This window comes from Suricata suricatta, chromosome 11 (genome assembly GCF_006229205.1).
Source record: "Suricata suricatta isolate VVHF042 chromosome 11, meerkat_22Aug2017_6uvM2_HiC, whole genome shotgun sequence".
Lineage (NCBI taxonomy): Eukaryota > Metazoa > Chordata > Mammalia > Carnivora > Herpestidae > Suricata > Suricata suricatta.
The window spans coordinates 67,250,074-67,277,951 of NC_043710.1; the positions used below are offsets into that span (position 1 = coordinate 67,250,074).

The following is a 27,878-nucleotide window of genomic DNA, read 5'->3' on the forward strand; positions in this document are numbered from 1 at the left end:
TGACATAGACATCTGACCCTCAATTACATTAACAGACCTTATACACATGAATGGAAAGAAGAATAGCCTCTTTTGAATTCGGGCTAAGACTTTATCAATATGAAGTGCTTCCCACAGGGTTCTGCTGAAAGAACCAAACTTCCATCATAATGAAATTGCAAATTCATTTGCACATGCCCCCCCCCTTTTTTTGAAAGCTACTTTTTGATGTTTGGTCTGCAATTAGATTTATTGTTTAAGGTCACAAATATGCAATCCTGACTAGACCAAGTTGTCAGAATCCTTTATCTATTCAGCATTGCACAAAGATAAATGGCTATCTTTTAACAATAACATACCAAAGCCAAAATTTGTTCCCACTTGTATATAATCTTTTAATCAATCTGCTGCTTTCTGTTTTCTAGTCAGTAGACTCTTAGCCTACCCCCTCACCACCCCACCTAACTAGAAATTGTCCAATTATGGGTTTTAGATTACTGAGAAACACCTTCTTCAGATGGAAAGAGATAAGTTTAAGAATTTTAATGCTACAATTTTCCTATGCACCTTTTTAGCTTAACACATGGATTATTTTGCCTCATTCTGTGTGGGGTGGATAATTACATAGTATGTTAGCTAATATGACCCCAAAGTAGATTGTGTCGCTTAATTAAAATGAATTCGTGTTTTAAAAGATCTCTGTGCACACAAATTAAATTCTTTTCTGAGATTCCGTGTGCCCTGCAGGAAAAATGTATATATTTAAACTTGTTAAGATATATTTCTTATATTTGATGCATTTCCTTTGTGATCATTCACATAAAGAGCATACTGTGAGAGTTGCCCAGTTAGATTTGAGGCTGTACATTTTACCCAGGAATATTCAGTTTCTAAAATTAACATACATTAGAACATCACTGTATCACCAATCTCTATAGTTTCTCCAAGGGATTTTGATACTAGATACGCAATAATTCTTTAGTAACTTGATCGTACTTATAAAGCAGGCCATTAAAATAGTATAGTAATTTTCCTGTTTAAAACCTTGTTTAAATATTTTTCTTGCCGATCTGAGAATCATTTTTTCTTGTCACGTAGTTTGAATCTTCCCTCAATTAAAAGGAATACACTGTTTCAGAAAGTGGTATAAGAAGAAACCATAGCTTTTAATTCAGATGAACTTTAAAATTTTTTTCTTAAATTCTGACTACTATTTATTTTGTGACCTCTTGGGAGTTGCTGCATTTGGGGGCAGGGGTGGGGGCTCTGCCCAGCTCTGGAGTAGAGAAATCCCTATTCGTAGAGGTGTGATATAATTAAATGAGAAAACACATGCCAAGGGCCCAAAACAGTGCCCAGCAATAGTAAGTACTCAGTACATGTTATTGGGCCCCTGCACCGTGCCCTCCCCTCAGCCCCAGTCTGTTCCCCGTGTATGTTATCCGTCCATTTGGGCTCACTTGGAAGTTAAAATCGTTGAACTAAACTGGAAGCCTTTATGTGTTGGCCAATTCTACATTGTTCTGCGTTCTGAGTTATTAAGTAGGGAGAAGTCAGGACCTAGAACTGACCCATTCATGATACCCAGCAGGTGTATGTGGCCTTTTCTTCTCAACAAACTGCTCCCCTGGGGGTTGCATAAAGTGAAGAACAGTCCACTCCCAGCCTTCAAAAATGAAGTCCACATGGAGCGCTTAGAAGATATACTTACATTTATCTTCCACCTGCAAATATGAGAGTTGAGCTTTAAGTTATGTTACTTTGGCATAGGACATTTTAATCATCCTGTGTAAGATGGCTTACTTCCTTGTTGATTCCATGCACACTGCTCAGATTGCTGTCCTAAAAGAGTTTCACCTTTTAAAAACAATCTATTTCAGAAAAAAATTATATTAGCTACTTAATATACTACTTTATATCTCAAAACATGTTGTTTTATCATAAAATTTTTTATTGTTCTAGGTGCAAAGATGGATTGAAAGGATTTACATTCTCTGCCCTTAGGTAAGTAGCGTATTTTATATTTAACTTTATGTTTAGAAAGAATTTGCAAGTTAACTTTTTCAAAAAGGAATACCATTACATATATTATAAGAGACATTTACCTATTCAGTTTTGCAGCTGGAAGTAATTATAGAAGTCACACAGTCACTTTTGTGGTATTACATTAAAAGAGTAATTTATTAGATTTTTTCCCCCTAAAAATCAGTCAGTCACCAAGTATTTTTGGGGCCTATTGTGTGCCTCATATCATTGGTTGTTAGAAAAGAATTACAAGAACTCTTCAAGGAGCGTTGGCAAGACAAAGCTACACATGAACAATTATTGCAAAATTAAATACTGAATTCTGTAGTACCACAGTATGGGCTTCATATTAGGGCAGAGCTCATGTCAGACACATTTTGGATTATTAGCTTCACTAGAGTCACTAGAATCTGCTTTTCACCCTGTAGCCTATCTCTTTTCATAGTTATTAGCAGATGGTAGATGCTTTGGAAATGTTGGTTAGCACCAGCATTGCATATTGTATATTATACATTATAGTTTACTAAGCATTTTCACATCGACTAGAAAATTTTCACAACAGTTCTGTGAGATGGGTATTTCTATGCCCACATGACATGAAGAAGAAATTGAGGTTTAACAATGCTTGACTAATTTAATGTTCACACAGTGACTGTATATCCTTGCCTGAAACCTACTGCTCTTCTGTTTTGTGTCATAAATGTTGCCTATTTTATTCCCCTAAGGACATAGAGTTGATGCTTAGGAATTAGTAGTGTAGTATTCATTTTAAGTATAGGAGGGAAAAAACCAGAGTGGATTTCAATACTAAAAGATTTCATGACTGTCTTAAAAGATCATTTTGAAGATCAAATAAGTTAATGCATGAAGAGTGTTTAGAACTGTGCATGGCACATAGTACTCAAGAAATGTTGCCTATTATATTATTATTCTTAAAAATTTTTTTAATGTTTGTTTTTGAGAGATAGGGGCAGAGTGTTGAGTGGGGGAAGGAGACACAAAATCTGAAGCAGGCTCCAGGCTCTGAGCTGTTAGCACAGAGCCTGACATGAGGCTTCAACCCGTGAACCACGAGATTATGACCTCAGCTGAAGTTGTATTCTTATCGACTGAGTCACCCAGGCTCCCCATATTATATTAGTACTCTTACAGAGATAAGCCTTAAAGTGTACTTGAAGGGTAGCTTTAGAGAACTTAAAAGGGAAAGGAAGAGACTTCTGGCTAGAAGGGAATAATGTTAGCAAAAGCATGAAAGTTATAAACATAAAATGTGAAGTAAGAATGGGAAAATTAATTGGCATGACAGTTTATATTAGGGATTATAGGATTTTTTTTTTAATGATGGATCAAGCAGGACCACATTATGGAAGACTTGAACAACAACAAAAAGAAGACCAGAGTTGAATTTGATAAGGTGGACAGTAAGGATTCACTAAAGGTTTTTGAACAGGGTAGTTGAGAGTTTTTCAGAAAGACTAGTCTGGCCTTAGTGTTTGGGACCTTGTAAAAAGAACAAGAAGGAAGAAAGATGAAATGAAAAGGACTGGGATTTAGGTGATAGTGGAGGATTAAAGAGAAAGAGGGAAAACCTAAATACCCGACAAAAGGTACTATTAACAGAAAATCAGATGGCATGCAACAAGACTAGTTTGGGTGGAGACAGGTTGAGTCCACTGTTTGAATATCTTTGGTTGTGGAAACTCTGTGGTAGCAGTAACTAAGTCACGATCACTGCAGTAATTTCTTCATATTATATTCTTCATTAAAAGATGATGACGGGAGCCTGTGTGGCTCAGTCGGTTGAGCATCCGATTTCGGCTCTGGTCATGCATGATTTCATGGTTTGTGGGTTCAAACCCCGCATGGGCCTCTGTGCTGACAGCTCAGACCCGGGAGCCTGCTTTGGATTCTGGGTCTCCCTCTCTCTGCCCCTCCCTCCTTCTCAAAAATAAATAAACATTAAAAAAATTTTTTTAAGATTATGAAACATTTTATGGGGTGCCTGGGTGGCTCAGTCGTTTGAGCATCTGACTTCAGCTGAGGTCATGATCTCACCAGTTCATGGGTTCGAGCCCTGCATCGGGCTCTGTGCTGACAGCTCAGAGCCTGGAGCCTGCTTCCAATTCTGTGTGTCCCTCTCTCTCTGCCCCTCCTCTCCTCATGATCTGTCTCTCTCTGTCTCTCAAAAAGAAATAAATGTTAAAAAAAAAAAAAGATGATGAAACATTTTAGAAAATAACTTTCGGTTGCTATTGTTGCATTGGCTATAAAAGATTCTGTGTTAAACCAAAAAAGTTTGTAACAAAACCAAAAGTTGGTTTTCCTCAAGAGAAAACTTAGCCTTCTTCCCTGTGTCTCTCCTTAGGCTGCCAGAGTCCTTACAAATACTTAAAATATGCCAGATATTTTTGTGTCTCTTCTTCAAACCCACTTAAAGTAAAGGGCTTTAGATAAGCTGCTATATAACGATCACCACTTCAGATCGCTGTGCAATTCGGTGATTAACTAGTTGTTACTTAACCTTCTAATTCCTGTATAAGTCTAATTACATGAAATAGAAGTGGGGGTTTTGATTTTTTACTTTGCTTTTCTGTTTGGAGTGTCATTGTAACTACTGTAGTGTAAATGATGGAAAATAATTGCATATGTTAAAAAAATAAATAAATAAACAGAAAAAAAAGTAAAGGGCTGACTTGGACTTTTTGTACATAGAATTTTCTCTGTATTAGAGGAAAATATTCTGGAAAAATCGGTTATTTTTCTTGCTTAAAGTTTAGTAGAAGTTACGAGAGTGGATAGAAAGAGTCAAAGATAGAGCCAAAGGGGAAAAGATAGTTCAGGAACTTTAGGGCTTACTAAGCCTGAATCAACATAGTTTAATACGTAGAAGTGTATACAGCTTGGTGGTGAAGAACCAGGCATTAAGAGTCAGACAATTCTGAGTTCAAATAGTTACTGTTAAATGGCTGTGGACCAGATGCATTTCCATGCGAAGTCTCATGGTAATTATGGCACCTATTTTGTAGTGTTGCTATGAGGATTAAATGATTTAATAGCACTACTGTGCCTGTCATTAGTAAATGCTCATTATTACTTATTACTCATTCAGTATATATTCATTAAATATTGCCAGACACTATACTATCATGGGGTATAATAGCAAAGAAGATGTACAGAGTCTCATAAGACCCCGAAGTTTAATGGGGGATGTAAACTACTAACAAGGTGCTTCTACTATTGAGGATTTATTGGGCCATGATAGCACAAAGGAAGGATTGCCAACCAACTTTTGGTTTTCTTACAAACTCACTCCAGCTTAGGCAGGGGCAGCTTCTCCATGGAAGTGACCTCTAATCTGAGATGGTCAGTCCTAGCCAAAAGAGCAACAGTGTTAGTAGAAGAGATTGTTGTAACTATTCTAATATAGTTTTTGTCTTGTTCATAAAGAACAGTAGTACAGATCTTAACTTCTCCATGCACACCCATGACTAAGAGCCAAATTCTCTTGAAATAAAAGCTACTGAGAATGCACAACTGGCATCTTGTGACACACAATCTCATTGCGTATCCCTTATGCTTTAATAAGCTAGATGTTTTACCAAGTTTATCCTAATAAACTTGGGTTACAGTTGATAGTAACAGCTTCCTTTCACCTCTCTTTTCTGATTGTTTACATTTTCTCACTCTGTTTGTCATAGGTCCCATGTTCCAGAACCTTAGTATAGTCTTTTTGATCCCAATTTTTTGCTTGCATTTCAAGGTATTTCCTGAAAGTTCAGCTGGTATTGTTCTCTTAGGAAAGCTTAGTTATTCTTTAAAAGCACAATGATTCTTACAGTGAAGGTACAGACAGCAAAAATGAAAGCACATGAAGGATGCTGATTGATATCTAATGGCGCCAACTCTTTTGTTCTTCCTTTTTTTTTCTCTTTCTCTCTCTCTCTCTTTTTTTTTTTTTTTTTGCATTTTCTTTGGGGGAAAGAAAAGGTCCAGTTTTGATGAGATAAGAGATAAGAATAGTGTCTTCTCCTAGATATTAAGTTTCTCCAAAGATAAGTAAATAGATTAAAGTAATATGGAATTTAAGCTTTTCTAATGCAATCATGTGAGAATGCATGGAATCTTGACTGTTTTATGATCCTCATTCTTCAGTTCGCTCCATTTCCCGGAGTCTTGTTATATAAACTTCTACCTAACTATGGCTATTTTATGACTCAAAGTGATGGGATATAACTTTATGCTGAAAAATGAGAAAATCATTCAATTGTAACTATTAGTAGAATTTAGAGAAAAAATAGAATTTTTGTGATTAGTAGACTCAAGTAAATATTTCACCTACTTCTTTTGAAAACACTTTAGGTGTGCAATATCTTTAAAAGGTGGTGACTTAAGTTAAAACAGTATGTCTTAAAAGTGCTATGCAATATTTTACTCATTTAATTTGATTTAAAAATACCTGCATTGTTGGGGAGTTTAGGAAGATGGTGGAGTAGGAGGATCCTAAGCTCACCCTATCCCATGTTTATAACTATATGTCATCCACATCTGTGTAAAATACCAGAGAGCAGGTCAAAGACTGACAGAACAATGTCCACAACTAAATGTAGAGAAGAAGCTGCGTTTAGGAGATGAGGAAGGGCAGAAACAGTGGTTGGGGCCTGCTCACAGAAGGGAAGGAACTGCGGGTACAGAGAGGGAAAGGAGTGGTCTCAGTGTCTCACACTTGTGGACCCAATCCAGGTAGACAAATCCCTATAACATCTAGCTTTGAAAATTAGAGGGGCTGAATTCTGTGAGTTTGTGTAACTAGCAGGATTTGGAGCCTGGAGCTTAAAAAGTCACATGACTCAGTGCTGGGAAAGATGGGAGGGTGAGTGATTGCTCTGTCTCACCCTTAAAAAGACCATAGACCACCTAGGAGCAACGGTTAGCACAGTCCCTGGGACAAATGGGAGGGAGCAAGATCTGTTTATAGTGATTTCAAGCGAGTTGGGGAACTTCTCTGGAACAAAGGAGCTGTCAGGCACCATTTTCCTCGTCTGCCCCTCGGAATAAACACAGGGCCACCTTGTGGGAGGCGTTGCACAGACATTTGCTACCTAGCCTGCTAGCAGTGTGCCTTGCCGATGTGTTCTTCTGAGGACAGACCCACTCCAAACATGCTGGCCTCAGCCCTGGGCACTGTGCAAGTTTTGCTAACACTACCACCCTACCTCCAAGCCATTCTGCAGTCAGGCTTCCTCAGAGCTTGCAGCCTGGGTCTCACTAACACCACCAATAGCAAGCAAAGACCGTATCAGGCACAGCGTTGTGAAGACATCTGAACTGACATAAGTGATTCAGACATGACAGCAGGACACAAGCACAACAAACAGGAGATTCCCCTGAATTACCAGGTTCTCGTGAACAGGGGGCACTGCACTGTAAAGCACTATAGGACCTCTAGGACCTCTTTTTTATAAAGGCAGTACTTTCAAGAGGAGAAGATGTAGCTGACTTTCTTAACACAGGGAAACCAACACAGAGTGATAGACAAAGTGGGGAAACAGAGGAATATGTCCCAAATGAAAAACAGGAAAAAAATCACAGCAGGAGATTAAGTAAAACAAATAATATGCTTGATAGAAATTTTAAAGGAATGACTATAAAGATACTCACTGGGCTTCCCAAAAAAAGAGTAGAGGAAATCAGTGAGAACCTTGACAAAGAGAAAGAAAGTAACATATTAGAGATGAAGAACTCAATAAGTGAAAAAAACCACAACAGATGGAATAAATAGTAGGCTATCTGAAGCAGAGGAGCCTATAAGTGACCTGGAGGGAAGAGTAATGGAAAGCAACTGAGAGACAAGTGAGACAAGGTGAAAGCAAGGTGAGAAACAAATAAATACTGCATAATGAGAATAGACTTGGAAAATTCAGTGACTCCATCAAGTGTAATAGTATTCACATTATAGGGATCTCAGAAGGAGAAGAGAGAAAGAAAGGCAGAAAATGTATTTGAAGTAATAATAGCTGAAAACTTCCCAAATCTTGGAGAGGGAAACAGAGATCCTGATTCAGGAGACACAGAATTCCCCTCCCTCCCAAAAATTGATAAACTTTTAGCTAGGTTCATAAAGACAGACAGACAGAGATAGAGAGAACTCAAATAAAAACAGAACCGAGAGAATAACAACCGATGTCACAGAAATACGATTGAGAGAGAATATTATGAAAAATTGTATGCCAACAAATTGGACAACCTAGAAGAAATGGATAAATTCCTAGAAACCTATAACCTCCCAAAATTGAATCAAGAATAAATAGAACATTTGAACAGACCAATTACCAACAATGAAATTGAATCAGTGATTAAAAAAAAAAACCTCCCAGTAAACAAGAGTCCAGGACTATATGACTTCACAGGTGAATTCTACCAAACATTTAAAGAAGAGTTAATATCTACTCTTCTCAAACTATTCCAGAAAACAGAAAAGGAAGGAAAACTTCTTACTTCATTCTATGAAGCCAGCATTTCTCTCATACCAAAGCTAGATAAAGACACTACAAAAAAAGAGAACTGTAGGCTAATATCTCTGTTGAACATAAATGCTAAAATTCTCAACGAAATATTAGCAAACCAAAGCCAACGATACTTTAAAAAATCATGTGCCATGATCGAGGGGATTTATTCCTGAGATTCAAGAGTGGTTCAATGCAATTCATCACATCAATAAAAGAAGGGCTAAAAAATCATTTCAATAGATGCAGAAAAGTACTTTCTAAAGTAGAACATGCATTCGTGATAATTAAAAAAGCCCTCAACAAAGTAGGATTAGAGGGAACACCTCAACATAATAAAGGCCATATATGAAAAACCCACAGCTAACATTTCACTCAGTGATGAAAAATGGGGAGCCTTTCCCCTAAGGTCAGGAACAAGATGGGGAAGTACACTCCCCCCAACTCATACTTAACATAGTACTTGAAGTCCTAGCCATAGCGATCAGAAAAGAAGGAAGAAAAGGCATCCAAATCGGTAAGGAAGAAGTAAAATGTATCCTATTTGCAGGCAAGATGATACTATATATAAAAAACCTTGAAGACTACCAAAAAACTACCAAAACTGATAAATGAATTCAGTAAGTTTGTAGGATACCAAAGCAACATATAGAAATTCATGGTATTTTTGCTTACTAGAAGTGAAGCAAAAAGAAAAATTAAGAAAGCAATCTCATTTGCAATTGCACCAAAGGTAATAAGATACCTAGGAATAGGGGCACCTGGGTGGCTCAGTTGGTTAAATGTCCAGCTTCAGGCCAGGTCATGATCTCACAGTCTGTGGGTTTGAGCCCCGCATCGGGTTCCATACTGGCAGCTAGGAGCCTGGAGCCTGTTTTCGGATTCTGTGTCTCCCTTTCTCTCTCTCTGCCCCTCCCCAACTCATGTTCTGTCTGTCTCTGTCTCAAAAATAAATAAACCTCCCCTCCATATTTTTAAATACCTAGGAATAAACTTAACCAAGGAGGTGAAAGATTTTTATTCTGAAAACTATAAAACATTGATAAAAGATATTTAAGATGACACAAACAAATGGAAAGATACTCTATACTCATGGATTAGAAGAATAAATATTGAAACAATGTCTTTACTATCCAAAACAATCTATAGATTTAATGCAATCCCTGTCAAAATATCACATTTTTTACAGAGCTAGAACAAACAGTCCTAAGATTTGTATGGAACAACCAAACACCCTGAATAGCTGAAACAATCTAAAAGAAAAGCAAAACTGGAGATGTCACAATTCCAGACTTCAGGTTATACTATAAAGCTGTAATAATCAAAACAGAATGGACTGGCACAGAAATAGGCACATAGATCATTGGAACAGAATAGAAAGCCCAGAAATAAACCTATGTTTATCTGGTCAATTAATGTTTGACAAAGGAGGAAAGAATATGCAATGGGAAAAAGCCTCTTCATAAATGGTGTTGAGAAAACCAGACAGCAACATGCAAAAGGATGAAACTAGACCACTGGCTTACACAATACACAAAGATAAATTTGAAAGGACCTAAATGTGAGACATGAAACCATAAAAATCCTAGAAGAGAACACAGGCAGTAACTTCTCTGACATTGGATGTAGCAACTTTTTTCTAGATTTGTCTCCCAAGGCAAGGGAAGAAAAAGGAAAAATTAAACTATTGCAACTACATCAAATTAAAAGCTGTTGTACAGCAAGGGCAATAATGAACAAAACTAAAAGACAGCCTACTGAATGGGAGAAGATATTTGCAAACGACCTATTTGATAATGGGTTAGTATCTAAAATATATAAAGAACTTATCTAACTCAATACCCAAAAAAACAAATAATTAAAAAGTGGGCAGATGAGGGGCACCTGGGTGGCTCAGTCGGTTGAGCATCCGACTCTTGGTTTCAGCTCAGGTCATGATTTCATTGTTCACAAGATCAAGCCCCATGTTAGGCTCTGTGCTGACGGTGCAGAGCCTGCTTAGGATTCTTTCTCCCCTTTCTTTCTATCCCTTCCCCACTCACGTATTTTTTAAACAGTGGGCAGAGGACATGAACAGACGGTTCTCCAAAGAAGACACCCAGATGGTCAACAAATACATGAAACGATGCTCACATCACTGGTCATCAGGGAAATACATATCAGAACCACAATGATATATCACCTCACACTTGTCACAATGGCTAAATTCAGTAACACAAGAAACAAAAGGTGTTGGTGAGGATGTGGAGAAATAGAAACCTTCTTGCATTGTTGGTGGGAATGCAAACTGGTACAGCCACTCTGAAAAACAATTTGGAGATTCCTCAGAAAGCTAAAAATGGAACTACCCTATAATCTAGTAATCACCATACTGAGTACCCCCCAAAATGGAGAAACACTAATATAAAAGCATTCATGCACCCCTCTGTGTATTGTAGCATTACAATAGTCAAATTATGGAAACAGCCCAAATGTCCATCAATTGGTGAAAATAGAGAAGTGGTATATATACATAATGGAATATTATTCAGCCACAAAAAAGAATGCAGTTTTGCCATTTGCAACAACATGAATGGAGCTAGAGAGTATAATGCTAAGTGGCCAGTCAGAGAAAGACAAATACTATATCACTTTACTCAGATGTGGAATTTAGGAAACAAAAACAAGTGATGGGGGGCGGCGGGAAGAGAAAGGAAGAAAGATAAATCAAGAAGTAGAAACTTAACTAAGCAGAAAACAAACTGATGTTACCCTACAGCAGATGGGTTGAGCAGGTTGGGTGAAACACGTGAAGAGGATTAAGAGTAGACTTAATCATGATGAGCACTGGGTAACATATAGAATTGTAGAATCGCTATATTATATACCTGAAAAAAACTAATATAACACTATATGTTAACTATAACTGGAATTAAAAGAAAAATCTTAATAAAAGAATTTGTATTATTAAAAAAAGGCTGTCAACATTTCCTATGTATTTGGCTTTTTAAAGCTTGTATTTATAAAGAATGATAAGATTTTATGTAAATTTTGAAAAATATTATTTCAAATATAAGGTACTCTCCAAAATGTATTGTATATTAACAAAGTCAAGTGGGGTTTTTTGGTCTCTTTTTTCTTTTAAGGTGAAAAGTTCTTCACATTGTGCTCTTTTCTTCAGGTTTATTGTAGGGAAGGAAGAAATTCCCACACATTCTTATTCACCAGAAGCGGCATATGCAAAAGTGGAACAGAAGACAGAGAAACATGAGGAAAAGCCAAGAAGAATGAATGTAATTGCTCTAATCAGGAAACTTGTGAATTCAGTGTAAGTTCTTTACCTTGATACTTAGTGCACTTTCACTCTTTTATATGATATTTGTACCATGACAAGGTGTTTTTGTTTTCTTTTCAGTAATGACAACTGTTTTTTTTAATTTAACCAAAAACAATGCATACAATACAAAAAACAATAGCAAGTTAGTTTTACTTATTATTTTTGTCTGGACTATAGACCATCATATGCCTTTAAAATAGATTTATATGAATTTTTAATAGTTTTCTATGTCAAACTAGTCAGAGATGCAGGAGGCTAGAATGGGGAGCTTCAGGAAACAGATTAATAATGTGCTAATCAACTATGACAAGTGTGGGAAGGAGAGATTCAAGAAGATATAGGAACAAGGAGCAAACCTTATATAAAGGGTTTTTTTGTTTTTTGTTTTTTGTTTTTGCAAGAGTGGAAATTTTCAGGGCTTTAGAAATGGAATAAGGTAATTTTATTTGTATATTACACAAATAAGTCTGAATTTCATACAAATAATATTTGCATTTCTAGTATAGATATTGAAGAAAATTAACTTAATGATTTAAAATTAGAATATTAGTTAATAAAAATAATCTTGGTAGTGATATTTGAGAGATTATTGAATAAATCATCAGTATAGAAAGTTAGGCCTCAGTTATAGGAAGCTGAAGCTAGACATCAGAAGACCTATGTTAGACTCTCATTTTACCCCTTGCTGGCTTTGTTACTTGGGGCAAGTGACTTAACCACTCTGGATCCTGCAGTGCTCATCTGTTAACTTGGGTTAATGATCTCTGTTAAGGAGTGTTGCATGCATTAAATGAAATAACCTTATGAGTTGCCTCATACATGAGCACAGTGTAGGTGCTTAGAATTTTTACTGAATTTAAAGGGTTTTTTGTCTCGTATGCACCACATACAGAAGGTAAGAGGCAAGGAAGGGATAACAGATGGCAGGAATAATTGTGGTAGTGAACTTTTTAAAAGAATTTTATGTATATCTTTTTTTCTTGTTTTAATTTTTTCATCATGATAAGTGCACTTCCTTAATCCCGTTACCTGTTTCACCCATACCCGTACTTACCTCCCTTCTAATAATCATCAGTTTGTTCTCTATAGTTAAGAATCTGTTTTTTGGTCTCTCTCTCTTTCATTTTTTTCCCCTTCACTCATTTTTTTGTTTCCTAAATTCCACATATGAACAGTATCTTTTGGCTGAATAATATTATATTGTGTATGTACATACACATGCACATACATACCTACCACCTCTTCTTCATCCATTCATCAGTGAACACAGGCTGCTCCTATAATTTAGCTATTGTAAGTAACATTGCAATAAACATAGGGGTACATATATCCCTTTGAATTCGTATTTTTGTAATTTGGGGGTAAATATCCAGTAGTATGATTGGTAGTGAACTTCTTAAGTAAGTTCAAAATAGTTATGTATCACCTTAGTGGAGAAAAAAGAGAGGGAATCCTTATTCATGGAAATCATGTTCACCAGGAATCAGAGGAAAATGCAGAGAATGTAGTTGTATTCTGTGGGTGAATGATACCTTGGGTATCAGAGCCAATCAGGTCATGGTAGAACTTGTCAGACTACCCACTGCTGGGAAAGCAGGTGCAGGGTGATGCATAAGCAGAGCAGGTATGACAGGAGATGGGGAGTCCAGGCTTTGGGAAGTTTTAAGAACAGACTAAGGAACTAAATGACAGTATAGCTGATATCAGAATTTAAATTCACTAGCAAAGACAGTTTAACAATGTCTGTGCAGTTCCAGTAGCACTGGCTGAAGAATGTCTTTGAAGAGGACACTTAGAAGTATGAGGAGTGATGGCTTACAGACGGCCGCCCTTCTCTGATTTACCTCCTTTAGCCTCCAGCTTTAGTCACTCAGCTTCGCATGGCCAGATATGTCCCATCGTTCTAATGACATACGGCCCACGGTCAGTGGGAACTACTGCTGTCACCCTTGTCTGAAAGGCTGCCGGCATCCTCCAGCTGTGGTGCAGAATTGGATTTCCGAAATGGTTTTGCTAATCAATTTGCAAATGGAATTAGAGAGACGTTGAGCCAGAATATCACTCTATGAGTTATTGTTTTATAAACGAGAAAGTTAATGTTCCAACCATGAAGATAATTAACTGCGGTCTGCCAGAGTTATAAGGACTACTCATTGTGGAACATTAATTCTTCAGAGAGAAAGGGGGAGAGCTAGACCCATGTTAGATATTTTTAAACTTACTTTTTTATGCCTCCAGTAAATATAGGTCCTGGAGTCAGCATACAAAATAACTAAAAATCAGCATGTCTTGAACAGTAGTCTTCCTAGCAGAAAGGTTTACCAAACACCAGAGGACCAAGTGGTTTGCAGTCAAATCACTAATAACCCACTTTTGAATTCCCACGGGATCTATTTCTGTATTTATTTTTAAAATTGAATTTTGAATTCTAATACTGTATCATGTTTCTTTTCCAGATGTTTTCTCTCAAATATAATTAAGTATAAATTCCTGTAACCTGAGCACTTTCTCATTATGATTTTTGCTCAAGTACTGACTTCATGGATGATTTATGACTGTTATCCTCTACAGTAAGCAACTTAAAGCTTCCAAAAGATTTGGCAGAGTATAGATATAATATATATATATGTATATTTCTTGTATTTAGTCACAAATATTTACCAGTGTTTTTTCTGTTTCACATTTAAGTATTTTGACTGTAGTCACATAATATATGCATTGTGTCAAATGGTGAACTGCAGAGAAAAAAAAATCTGTTATCTTTGCTTTTTTATGTCCCAAGAAACCAAAAGATGCATGCATTTAAATACAAGTAGGTAATATTTTCTCCTTTTTTGATTATAGAGAGTTTTAAGCACATCTCCACACATACACATACATAAACACATAATTTGTTATTTTTGTTTTATTTCAGATGTAAGCATGGACCAAGGCATAGATGTTGCAAACACTATGAAGATAATTGCATCTCCTATTGCATTAAAGTAAGTATATGAAAGTATCCCTTTATTTGCTACAGGAAATATGTATAGAAATAAATTTATAATTAAAACATGATTTAAAAGCAAATGGAAAAATTGACAGTAATTGCTATCATTCTTTGCATTTGACTTGAAAAATTAGAAATTGTGAAAATTAGGTAACAATTTAGCCTTGAGCATCACTTACCAGATCCCTTGTTAAATAATTTTAAAATTCGCTTATTTAAAAATCAGTGTTACACATTTGAAGTAGAAAAGAAGCTGAAGCAACCACAGCAAAAAGGACAGAAAAATAAAGTTATTAAAGTTTGTACTGTGTAATGTATTCTCATTAGAATACGTTTTAGATTAAGGTCCCTGGAGTGTGCTGTGTACGAGTGGGTAAGTGGTCTCATACGTACACTGTGCACAGTCTGGTACGGCAGCATTTGGTGTTGTAAAGTTGTTACCCTTTTAAGGCATGGAGGTAACTGGAGCATGTCCACAGTTGCTCCACATTAAGGAAGTTAGCTATGCCCACTGGCATAAATTCCTCACTCCGTATTATGTTAGTGTAGTAGAGTGTCTCTCCTCGCCCATCCCCCATTCTGTGCCTGTCATCCGCCCTCCTCCATTGCCACCAACTCTGGGAAGGAAGTTATTTTAATTGCAGTTGGTCTGACACAGGTGGCACCATCTGCTACAAGTTCTTTAGTTTTGGATGAGCTCTAACCATCCCAATACTTTAAAGAGTTTATGTTCTTTCTTATAATGTCTGAACCCCAGTCAGTTGTTAATGATGGGAGCAGAGTTGTACAGCATCCCCAAAAGACAGCTTCCTGGGGTACCTGGCTGGCTCAGTCGGTTAAGCATCTGACTTCAGCTTAGTTCATGATCTCACAGTCCAGTTCATGGGTTTAAGCCCTATGTTGGGGCTCTGCACTGACAGTGTGGAGCCTGGAGCCTGCTTCGGATTCTGAGTCTCCCTGTCTGTTTGCCCCTCCTCACCCACCTCGAAATAAATTTTAAAATGTTAATTAAAAAAAAATAATAATAATAATAATTATAAAGTACAGCCTCCCGGCAGTCATTCTAGGAGAGAGGGACTGTATGACATTAGTGCTTATGAATGTGAGCACCTGTGATTTAATGTTGATGGTGGCATTTGCTTCAGCCAACACTTACCTGTAGAGCCCCCAGACACACAGCCAGAGTTAAAACAGGAGAGTATTTTTTCAGTTGCACAGTGATTTCTGATACACTGCTCCCAAATCTGGTGTCCTGCTCACTGTTAACGTGGGGAGGAAAGCTGCGTTGCCGGCAGCCTCGGGGTCAGCCAGCTCCCACAGAGTCATTATTCCTCCAACTGGACGTCATTCCAATTTAAGGGGAGACTTCAGGAGGGTAACTAAGAGAAATATTCTGATTAATCCAGATGTGTTTAATAAAGTTTAAGAAGAGGGGAAGATTAAAAAAATTACCTGAGAATGTTAAGGGAAATTACTGAGGAATGAAAAAATCTAGTCATTGTTTCAACAAACATGTACTAATACTATAAACTTGGCAATTTTTGTATAAATTGGAGTAATAGGTCCATGAATGTAAAATTTTTTGGAGACCTATAGGTGAGGAATTTACACCACAAATATAGTAAATATATTTTGGCAATGCACCTTGTTATTCCATCAGCTCAGTTACACCACATGTTAAATCCTATCCCTGAGGAAATGTACAAATTACCTTCCCCTCAACTCACTATGCTTTATTCACTCTTTTTGTTGGATCTTCATACCTGCCAGTCTCTGTTTTGTCTTTGTGCTTTCCGTCCAAACTATCTGAAATGCTTTCATCATGCTAGCTCCTTCTCTTTTCTGTTGGTTTAAATGTGGCATCCTCCATCACTTTGCCTCACCACCCAATTTAATATAGGCTGCCTGTTAATTTCCTTCCTAGAGTCTTGATTACTTCCTGCATAACACTTATTGCACTCTGTAATTATTTTATTTATTCACTGACTTATGTGTTCTTCCTCTAAGGAGCAGGAAGCTCCATGAAGGCAAGAGCTTTGTATCCTCTTCACCACTCTGTCCCAGCATCTGGTGTAGTGCTTGGCACATAGAGGCCTTCAGTGAATATTTTCTAAATGCATGAGTGTCAGAATGGAAGGATGAACATGTCTCTTGAAAATAGTATGGAAAGACGAAACAGGCCTGTGATCCTTGAAGCCTTAGATTGTTAAGATTATTAGTGTCAGCAGAAAGTTTGAACCCTTCATGCATTAAACATATCCAAGGCAGTTTCAGTTAAAGCAAATGCATGGTAATTTATGTTAATTAGGTGGACACTTTAATTTTCATGTTTTAAACCAGGTATTAGATAGTTTCAGGTAAATTAGACATTCATTAGAATGTTTCTTCATAGTAATGCAATTTCTTCTAAAAAAGAAGGCTGCTTGCTGGAAGAGGCAAACCTGACCTTTGGAATTTAGTGAGAAAAACCACTAGGAAAATAGACAGTTTTCCATTCCAGTGGGGGTGAGAGAGGAGGATGATGGGAGGCCGGTATTACAATGTATTAGCTGAATCACATAAAATACTGTTCTTTTAGATAACATTTGGTTTTTATGCTAATAAGAATTTTTCAGTCTGTCAGTATGAAATGAAAGTGACCAGCACTCGCCATCCTCTCTGTTCCCTTTTGCACTATAAATAGTTGGAGGTAATATGGAAAGATGTTGGCAGCAAGTAGGCTTTGTAGGCATTTGCTTTTTCAAGTTTTGTTTAGAGTGCCTTAAAAGCTACTGTTTCTTAGAGATCTTTTAGCCTGACACAGTTGAGCATAGAAATAAAAATCTAGGTATAATTTTTTTTTTCTGGAAAATCATTTTAACCTGATCATTTAAAAAGTTGATACTAAAGGCCTAAATATAAAGCTTTTTTTCTGCCAAAAGAATTCCTACTTACTCTAATGATTAAGAAGGGTACACTATTGGGGCACCTGGGTAACTCAGTTGGTTAAGTGACCGACTTTGGCTCAGGTCATGATCTTGTGGTTTCTGAGTTTGAGCCCTGCGTCGGGCTCTGTGAAGACAGTTCAGAGCCTGGAATCTGCTTCAGATTCTGTCTCCCTCTCTCTCTGCCCCTCCTCCACTCACACTCTGTCTGTCTCTTTCTCAGAAATAAATAAACATTTAAAAAAAAAGAGGGAGAGTACTCTGTTAAAATTTCTGAAACACATTTGGTTTTGTAAACTATTTTTTTTGGAATTTCATTGCTTTTGTTCCTAGAATTCAGTTGTGGTTTAGGAATCATAAGTCCTGGTTATTGTTAATACAATGTCAAGAAATGGAAATTCGGTGCATAGATAAGGTTGGCCAGTGCTTGTGAGACTTCCAAGTTTTTGAAAATCAAAGAAAGTATAGTCATTGAAAAATTTTACCTTTTTTTTTTAAGGTAATTGTTTTAAAATTGCTTGAGGTCTTAAGACAATTTTGAAAATGCTATGATATAAACTTGTGTTATTTATTTATTTATTGAGTCCTGTTTTGATTCTGGGACAGTAAAATTCATATCTCTCAGGCTTAAATATTTGGATGTAAGTCAGAATTTTATCCCAATTTTCTCTAGGGTTTCATCAGAATGTTTAGCGTGGGATACTTGATCCAGTGCTGCCTCCGAATCCCCTCTGCGTTTCGGCATCTGTTTACACAACCATCCCGACTACTTTCTCTCTTCTACAATAAAGAAAACTTCCAGCTTGGAGCTTTTCTGGGCTCTTTTGTTAGTATATACAAGGTAAGGCTTTCCGCAGAGGAGAGAAAAATGGGAAATAAATAATATGGCTATTATTAGAATGAGATATGGCCTTAAATCATCTGCCATTTTTAATACTTCTTTGTATTATATGCATATATATCTTAATGTCTCCAAATATATACAACATATATTAGGAATTGAGGTTGGAGAAATTTCTTTTAAAATGCTATTTAATGTGCTTCAAAGTATAGTTATATTTACATTTATATATAATGTGAAAGATTTTCAAATATCTTTTTCAATAATGTAGATGCTGAAAAAGCTTATTATATTTCTAACATCAAAAATGATATTAATATATCTGGCCTGTTTGTTTTTCTTAATCATACTTATTTCCTGGTTATTAATTTAAACATATGTCAGACCCTTTTAGCTTATATCAACACTTGATAGAACCAGTAAAGGTTTTCTTTTTCTTCTTTTAATTTTTAATGTTTTCATTTTTTGAGAGGGAGAGAGAGAGAGAGCATGAGTTGGGGAGTGGCAGAGAGAGAGGGAGACACAGAATCTGAAGCAGGCTCCAGGCTCTGAGCTGTCAGCACAGAGCCTGATGCAAGGCTTGAACCCATGAACTGTGAGATCATGACCTGAGCTGAAGTCAGACACTTAACCAACTAAGCCACCCAGGCGCCCCAAGATTTTCTATTGTAACTTATATAAGCAGTGATAAGCAATGACTTGTTATCCCTCTTTGATCCACTTACTATCCCTACTACACTCTCTCAAATTACCTAGGTTGAGATTCTTCCACCCCTTTCTGCATGTTCCTATAAACGTACCACACATGTATAAGCACACACCTAAACACATATGTAGGGATCATTCTACATAGTACTTTGAAATTTTAAGTAATGGCCTTTCGTTTAATGGGGATCACTAATATTTAAATCATATTACTGACATTTTACTAAACATCTGAAATTTAGATTATAAAGCTAAATGTAGATTCTAAATGGTAAAATTTATTCACTAAGGTTGACTATATGCAAACATACACACATTGTTTTTAAAGTAAAAAATAATAATAATAGTGTTGGGAAACTTGAATTCTGGAGTCATTTTGGGTAAAATGGTTATGTATCATTTTAGGTAAAAGTTTACTTACAAAAGGTACGTATAGGGGAAGTATTTTTAAATGGAAAGGAGGACAGGAGTAACAAATGATAAGCTATAGTTAATTACTTGTTATGAAATATTACTAATGTTGAAAATAGTTTTCAATATGGTTTGACTAGGAAATATTACTAATGTCTCTGAATATACAAGACTTAATAGGACAGAATATTTGTAATTATATGTTTATATTTATATTCTTTTTTATTTCTTATGTCATAGTGTTTATATTTATTCTTAACACAAACCCTTAAGTGTTACATGTGGATTATTTCCCAACATTTTTATCCCAAATTGGTTATTCTCCCCCATCCAGCATATCTCAAAGCATGTTTTGTTTGTTTGCTTTAATTTCTGTTACTATTTATTTGCTCAAGTAAATCAAACTAATGGTATTAAACCATAGAAAAATACAACCAGGTCAGAAAATCTCTTATAAAAAAATGGTACAGTGTGTTCCAAAGCCATTTGAGATTTAAAATAAAATTGTTAATGTCATTAGCATCTTTATAAGGATGTAACTGAGAGAAGAGCAGAGAAACAATTCATATTTCTTCTGTGTCTTCTCAGGGAACAGACTCTTTATTTCTGGAAATATTGCTTACACTCAAGTCTACAATGTATGATATTAATATAGCTACTCCAGTTTTCTTTTGATTACACTTCATAGTACATTTTTTCTGTCCCTTTATTTTAATCTTACTGTATCTTCAGTTTAAAGGTTGATTTCTTTTAGATGACATGTAGTTAGTTTTTTCTTTTTTGTCCAATTTGATAATCTATTAATTGGTATGTTTAAACTACATTTAATATACTTTTTGATAATGGTATAGTTTAAATCTACTTCTTGATAGTTGTCTTATAATTTTTCCATTGTTTTTTTTCCTTCCTCTTGAATATTTAAAAAAATTACATATTTAATTTTTTATTTTATTTTTTGTATTTTTGTATTCTATCTTCACTCTTGGCTTACTATTTATACATATCTCTTTTTAAATTTAGTGACTGCATTAACATTTATAATAAGCATTTTAACTTTTTTTTAAGGATTATTTATTTTTGTGAGAGAGAGACAGAGCATAAGCAGGGGAGGAGCAGAGAAAGAGGAAGACAGAATTTGAATCAGGCTCCAGGCTCTGAGCTTTCAGAGAGTCCAGTATAGGGCTTGAACTCACAAACTGTGAAATCATGACCTGGGCCAAAGTCAGACACCTAACTGACTGAAGCACCCAGGCACTCAATATAATAAGCATTTTAAACTCATCAGTTATTTTTTTCAAATATTATGCCACTTCATGTATAGTGTAAGACTTATAACACTATACCTCAAATTCCTCCTTCTCAGCGTTTGTGGTATACATTTATCTTTTCACGTGTTATAAACCCCATGATCTATTGTTACCATTTTTATTTTAGACCAGGAGTCAGAAAATGTTTTTTGTAATTGGCCAGATGATAACTGTTATAACCAGATAACCGTTACAAGCTTTGTGGCCGATATGGTTGACCTTTGTCACAACTACTGTACTCTGCTGCTGTAGTGTGAAAGCAACCATAGACAATATATAAATAAAGGAGCATAGCTGTGGGTTTTTTAAAGTTTATTTATATTTGAAAGAGCACAAGTAAGGGAAGGGCAGAGAGAGAGGAAGAGAGCATCTCAAGCAGGCTCTGCACTGTAAGCTCAGAGCCCAACATGAGGCTTGAACTCATGAGCTATAATAAGATCATGACTTCAGCCAAAATCAGGAATTGGATGCTTAACTGACTGAGCTGCCCAGGAGCCCCATAGCTATGTCCTAATAAAGCTTTATCAGACTTTAATTAGAATTTCATTTGATTTTTACAGATCCTAAAATATTATGATTTTATTTATTTCATCTATTGAGAGTATAAAAACATTCTTAGCTCAGGAACCATATAAAAACAGGTGGCAGGCCAGATTTGGCTAGTGGGCCATGTTTTTTGACCACTGCTTTAGATAGTTAATTTATTGTTATTATTATTATTATTATTAATACTTTACTTACTTTTAAAGGATAGAGTACAAACAGGAGAAGGGCAGAGAGAAACAGAGACACAGAATCCAAAGCAGGCTCCAGACTCTGAACTGTCAGCACAGAGCCTGGCACGGGTCAAACCCACGAGCCATGAGCCGAAGTTGGATGCTTAAATGACTAAGCTATCCAGTCACCTCTTTTGTTGATAGTTTATTTTTATAGAAAGAAATGATATTTTAAAAATGTCTTCTAAGTTAATCTCATTTTGCCATCTTCAGAGCTCCTTATTTCTTTTTTCAGATCTAAATGATAATTATATTCCTTCTGCCTGCAAAATTCTCTTTTACCATTTACAAAAATTCACCACCTACAGACCTATTATGTAGGTCTCAGTGTTTATCTACCTGAAAAAGTCTTTATTTCACCTTTACATTGAAAAATACTTTTTCTGAGTATAGAATTCTCTCCTAGATTTATAGTTTATACAGTTTTTCTCCTTGTTTACAGTGGGAGTAATTCTACATCTAGGCAAAGGAAAATTTATGTTTTCATTTTGGAAAATCATTACAATAAAATTATTATGTATCTTTTTTTTAAGTTTTTGTAATTTATTTTGAGACAGAGCACACAAGCAGGGTAGGGACAGAGAGAGAGAGAGGGGAGAGAGAGAATACCAAGCAGGCTCCATGCTGTCAGCACAGAACCCGAGGTGGGGCTTGATCTCATGAACTGTGAGATCATGACCTGAGCCGAAATCAAGAGTCAGATGCCTAACTGACTGAACCACCCAGGCATCCGGACAATAAAAATATTATGTATAATTTCTTAGTAGAGTCTATCCAGAACAATAACTTTATAATAGGTTATTGTTGATAGTTTTACTTTGATTTGCTTTTATTTCGATCATCAATTTGCCACCAAGGTCTGCTAGTGACTTACTCATTACAGATGTTACATGCATGTTTTCTAGAAATGAAACAACTGAAGTCATTGTATTTTCTTCTTGATGCAGGGTACTAGTTGCTTCCTGCGCTGGGTCAGAAACCTGGATGATGAACTGCATGCTATTATAGCTGGTAAGGCAATGATAAAACAGAGTTACTGCTATTGTATCAATCTGTGGTAGAATAACTCAGAAATAGTTTCCACATTCATCTGATTTCTATATAACTCTTTTTCTCTGTAATAGAATCCCTATAGAGGCCCTAGTCCAAACGTTTTGTATTTGTAAAGTTTAACATACCCAGGCATTCTTGCCATCTGGTATTTTGAATTGGCAATATAATGACTTGGGTATCTGCCCTGCTAAAGGCCGGAAATCCTGGGGACTGTGTCATAAAAGAACATAAAACTTAAGAAATTTGGTGACTAATGAAAGTGCATTTGTATTTCTTAAAGCATTCTGGTTTTGCCACTGGCAAGTGACATATATTTTAATGATGTATATTTTTATTTTTTAGGAACTTAAACAGTTTCATAAAAATAAGAACTAAAGACTGACATTTTCTGCAAGTGTAGCATACTTGGTACTTAAATTAACAATTCACAGATATTTATCGGTGATGTTCCTACTATCAGTATTGCAGACCTCCTTCTGCCTTGTACTATGGAGAGAAGTTTGGTGATATCACTAAAAGTAATTCAGGCTGTTAGAAGAATAGATTAATAAATATTTCCACTTAAAATCACAAATTGAACCAATAGCCTTTGAAAATTATTTTTGAAACTCATTATATTTGTTAAGACTACTGTTGTTTTTAAAGTTATATTTAGAATGTAAAGTGACTTGTAATCGGTATATCAAAACTGTGTGTTCCTAACTCTGAAGGTCAATTTCTTAGTTTAAAAGTATATGATACCATTTTAATGTCATCACGTATATTTCTGTCTTTGTTTTTGTATAACAAAAGGCAGTGCTACAAATCTTCTGTCTTACTTAAGTGAATGAACATTTCTGAATGACTTAATAACAAAGAAATACTTCAAGATTTGATCAGGTTGCTTTATTTGTTGTTTCAGGGTTTTTGGCAGGAGTATCAATGATGTTTTATAAAAGTACAACAATTTCCATGTATTTAGCTTCCAAGTTGGTGGAGGTAAGCAAACATCTTGAAGCAGGCACAGTTGTAAAGAATGTAGAGTCTTCCATATCCAATTGCAAGGGCAAGTCAATCCTATAAAAGTACTGACAAAGTCAGTTCTCCTGGGTTTTTTTTTTCATTCTTTATGTGTGTTTTTTCAAATATACACAAGAATAGTAAGAATAAAGTAACTAACTCTTGTGTACCTATCATACAGCTTCAACAGTTAACAACATGTGACCAGTTTATTCCATCTGTAGTGCCCCAACCCCATGAGTACTGAATTAGTTTAAAGCAAATCCCACATATCATACCACTTCTTCTGTAAATAACTCAGGGTAAAGCCTCCTTAAAAACAAACAAACCAACACTACTACCAAAGTACAATCAAAATACTATTGTCACACATTTAAAAAACCTAGTAATTCTTTAATATTATTGTAAGTCCAATTAGAGCTTATATTATGTTTCATAGATACCTTTCTGCAATCTCTTTGTTTCACTTGAGATCTAAAGTCTCTTTTAGTTTTTAATAGCCACCTCCTTCCCCTCCCCTTTCTTTTTTTCCCTTGCCATTTATTTGTTGAAGATCTACATTATCAGTTTTGTGGGATTTCCCACATTCTGGATTTTGCTAATTATATCCTCACTGGTGGTATTAATATGTTTCATTAACCGAATTATTTCCCATAAATTGTCAATTAGATCTAGAGGTTTAAGCAATTCAGGTTCAATTTGTAGGGGGTTGAGAGAGGAGGACAGAAACAGTTCACATTTACTGTGCGCATGAATTCCTGTTACATCACGTACGGAAACACATTTGTTGTCTCTTTTTGTGTTGCTAAGATTGATCAGTGGACTCTGCTAAGAGAACTAACATAAGACTCCCTGTTAGGCTTTCACTTAATTGTTATAGCAGTCATTATTAATCATGGTTTCATTGAGAGTGGCAAAATGGTCATATTATAATATTATTGTTTTTCCTTATTTATTAGTGCAGATTCTTTTTTTTTGTTTGTTTTAATTTTTTTTAATGGTTACTTTTGAGAGAAAGTCAGAACACGAGCAGGGGAAGGGCAAAGAGAGAGGGAGACACAGAATTCGAAGCAGGCTCCAGGCTTTGAGCTGTCAGCACAGAGCCTGATGTGAGGCTCAAACTCACGAACCATGAGATCATGACGAGCTGAAGTTAGATGCTTAACCGACTGAGCCACCCAGGTGCCCAGCGAATTCTTTTTAAAAAACTTTCCTTTTTCAACTGTTTGGTTACTCTGAAATAGTTTTATTTGTTCACAAAGTCATAAAGCATGCTTGATTACTTCCCTTTACTTCCCAGTGTTCAGAATGAATTAGCCCCTAACATTCTGCAAAATTGACTTACAAGTCTTCATTTTTCAAATCTCATTATGAAGATGTAAATATTAAAATATTTGATTTTGTTTCAACCTAGTCATTACCCTATCTTTGAGAATGAAAGTCTCTTCAAATTGGCTTCTGTTTCTTTTTTACATAACGCCAGTATCTCTGATAGCTTTCTTGCTTTGTGATAAAACGAGATGGTCCGGGCTCATCTTGGACATTTCCTGTCCCAGACACAGAATCAGCCTTTTCTCCAATGACCGCTAGGTTCTTTTGGTGGGAAATGATATTTAGAGACTTCAATTTGGGTACTTAGGTACTTCTTGCTCTAGGGCTAGCTATTATTTCTTGGCCTTTCCAGTAAAAAGAGCTAGAGAATTATTTTTTTTTTCACTTTCTTTTTAGAGAATGAGAAAATAATGAGCATATTGATATTCCCAATTCAAAGTTAAGATTATAGATTTATTTGACTTAATTTTTAGAAAAAAATTTATCTTGCTGAAAAGCTGTGTCCCTAATGATGTTAAGAGAATTACATATTTGCTTTATTCAAGTGTGTGTGCGCGCGCGCGTGTGTGTGTGTGTGTGTGTGTGTGTGTGTGTGAGAGAGAGAGAGAGAGAGAGAGAAAGAGAGAGAGAGAGAGAGAGAATGTGAGTGTGACATTTTTCTCAGTGTGATTAAAAGCCATTGGAGAGTTTTAAGTGTGGAAATAGCATGATTTAATTCATATTAAGAAGAAGAAAACATCTTGGTTCTTATATAAAGAATGGACTAGAGGCAAAAGTGGAAGCTGGGAGAACAGTTAGTCTCAGAAAGGAGATGATGGCTTATGCCAGGACAGTAGCGGTAGGGATGGAGAGAAATACACAGACTTGGGGTATGTTTAGGAGGTAGAGTTGACAAGACTTGCTAATGGAGAGGAAAAGGAGAGTGAGAGAAAGAAAATATCCCCTGTCTAGCAAAAATATATTCTTTGACACAGGGAGAATCCAATATTGAGATCTAGTTCATAAAAGGTGTATTTTATATCTGCTTCCTACATGCCTGGAATTTTTTAAGCCAAGCAATGACATAGCTCTCTTTTTTTTTTTTTTACTTATTTTTTATTTTTATTTTCATTTTTACTTTTATTTTTATTTTTGAGAGACACTACACATGAGCAGGGGAGGGTCAGAGGGAGAGGGAAGGAGAGAATCTTGAGCAGGCTCCATGCTGGGCTTCATCTCAGCCCTGTGAGATCATGACCTAAGCCCAAATCAAGAGTCAGGTGCTTAACCAACTGAGCCAGTCAGTTCTTTTCTTATATCAACAGGCCACGTTTGATCTTGGCAAAGGAAACTAGATATGAAGTGTGCTGATGAGAATTTATTTTTAATTGAGGAAATTACAAATTTAAGCTTACTATGTCCATTGTGGAATTAATGACTGTGGTGTAATAGGTAATCATTTTCTTATGATTGAAGTTAATTTTATATTAAAATGCTGCATTACTATATAATGAATATTAAATAAAAATCAGCTGAATAGACAACTTTTTTCTTGGAAATAATTATTTCCAAGATGTATTTATTGAATATCTGTTATGTTTCCATTACTGTACAAAGTGTTGGTAAGCATGTAGAAGTATAGGATATGGTTCCCACCCATCATTAACTGAGAATCTGGTTCAATAGATAAGTTTTATTATAAGAAATTAGGAACACAATTATTCCATATTTCAAGAGATACCTGTTTCACATAATGTTTCTGTGATGCCATTCTACCACATCTGAATTTCATTTTTGTCAATATGAATACACTACAGTATACTGTACTTGTAATATGCTGTATAGTATATCCAAAATACTGGCCCATGTATACCTTACTTCCTAAGTAGAATGTAACTAAAAAGTTACCTATCTTCCAGATTGGGGAAAAATTATTCCATGTTCTCTAGTTTATGAACTACCTGTGTCTTCTTGAATTTTCCTCCACCTGATTGTAATACCATTCTGTCTTGGTTCTTTCTGCTTTTTGTACTAGTTCTACTTCAGCTTTCCCATGTCTCAGAGAAACTATTGCCATGAATTATTCCATCTTCTTCCTTATAAATTAGCTGGACCTTCCCCATGTGTATTGTGTACTTACACCCAGCTCATTACCTGTGCTTTTTCTGCCTTTTCTCTCTTATCTCATTGTTGATCCCATGGCTCTTAGGAGGCAGTACTGTTAGAGTGTGGTCAGCAGACTGGTGCCAGTCCATGACCTGTTTGTTACCAGTTCATGATGCGATAAGTATAGAAATAGAGAGTAAGCATTTGGAAACTTCTGTAGCAACCTGACAGAGTAATTTGTTTTTCGAATATAAAAGTGAAATTTTGTTTTTTTTATAGTAGTTTATTGTCAAATTGGTTTCCATACAACACCCAGTGCTTCTCCCCACAAGTGCCCCCCACCATGACCATCACTCCCTTCCCTTCCTCCCCTCCCCCTTCAATCCACAGTTTGTTTTCTATTTCAATAGTCTCTCATGATTTGTGTCCCTCTCTTTCCAGCCCTCTTTCCTCCTTCCTCTCCCTATGGTCCTCTGTTAGGTTTCTCCTGTTAGACCTATGAGTGCAAACATATGGTATCTGTCCTTCTCCGCCTGGCTTATTTCGCTTAGCATGACACCCTCGAGGTCCATATACTTTGCTACAAATGGCCATATTTCATTCTTCTTCATTGCCATGTAGTATTCCATTATA

The 27,878-nt window shown here is 36.0% G+C and overlaps 1 protein-coding gene across 2 annotated transcripts in view; it reads left to right on the top strand.

Moving 5' to 3' along the window:
• The window catches only part of TMEM135 (transmembrane protein 135), a 231,882-nt gene that overhangs the window by 195,354 nt on the left and 8,650 nt on the right, over positions 1–27,878 (top strand). Inside the window, exons 7-13 of one of the 2 annotated variants that reach the window (XM_029957131.1) lie at positions 1,942–1,983; positions 11,668–11,814; positions 14,606–14,635; positions 14,738–14,807; positions 18,410–18,577; positions 22,724–22,787; positions 23,731–23,807. In XM_029957131.1, coding sequence (XP_029812991.1) covers positions 1,942–1,983; positions 11,668–11,814; positions 14,606–14,635; positions 14,738–14,807; positions 18,410–18,577; positions 22,724–22,787; positions 23,731–23,807 — 598 coding nt within the window. The remainder of the gene's footprint in view (positions 1–1,941; positions 1,984–11,667; positions 11,815–14,605; positions 14,636–14,737; positions 14,808–18,409; positions 18,578–22,723; positions 22,788–23,730; positions 23,808–27,878) is intronic. The other variant, XM_029957132.1, reaches the window with a different exon arrangement.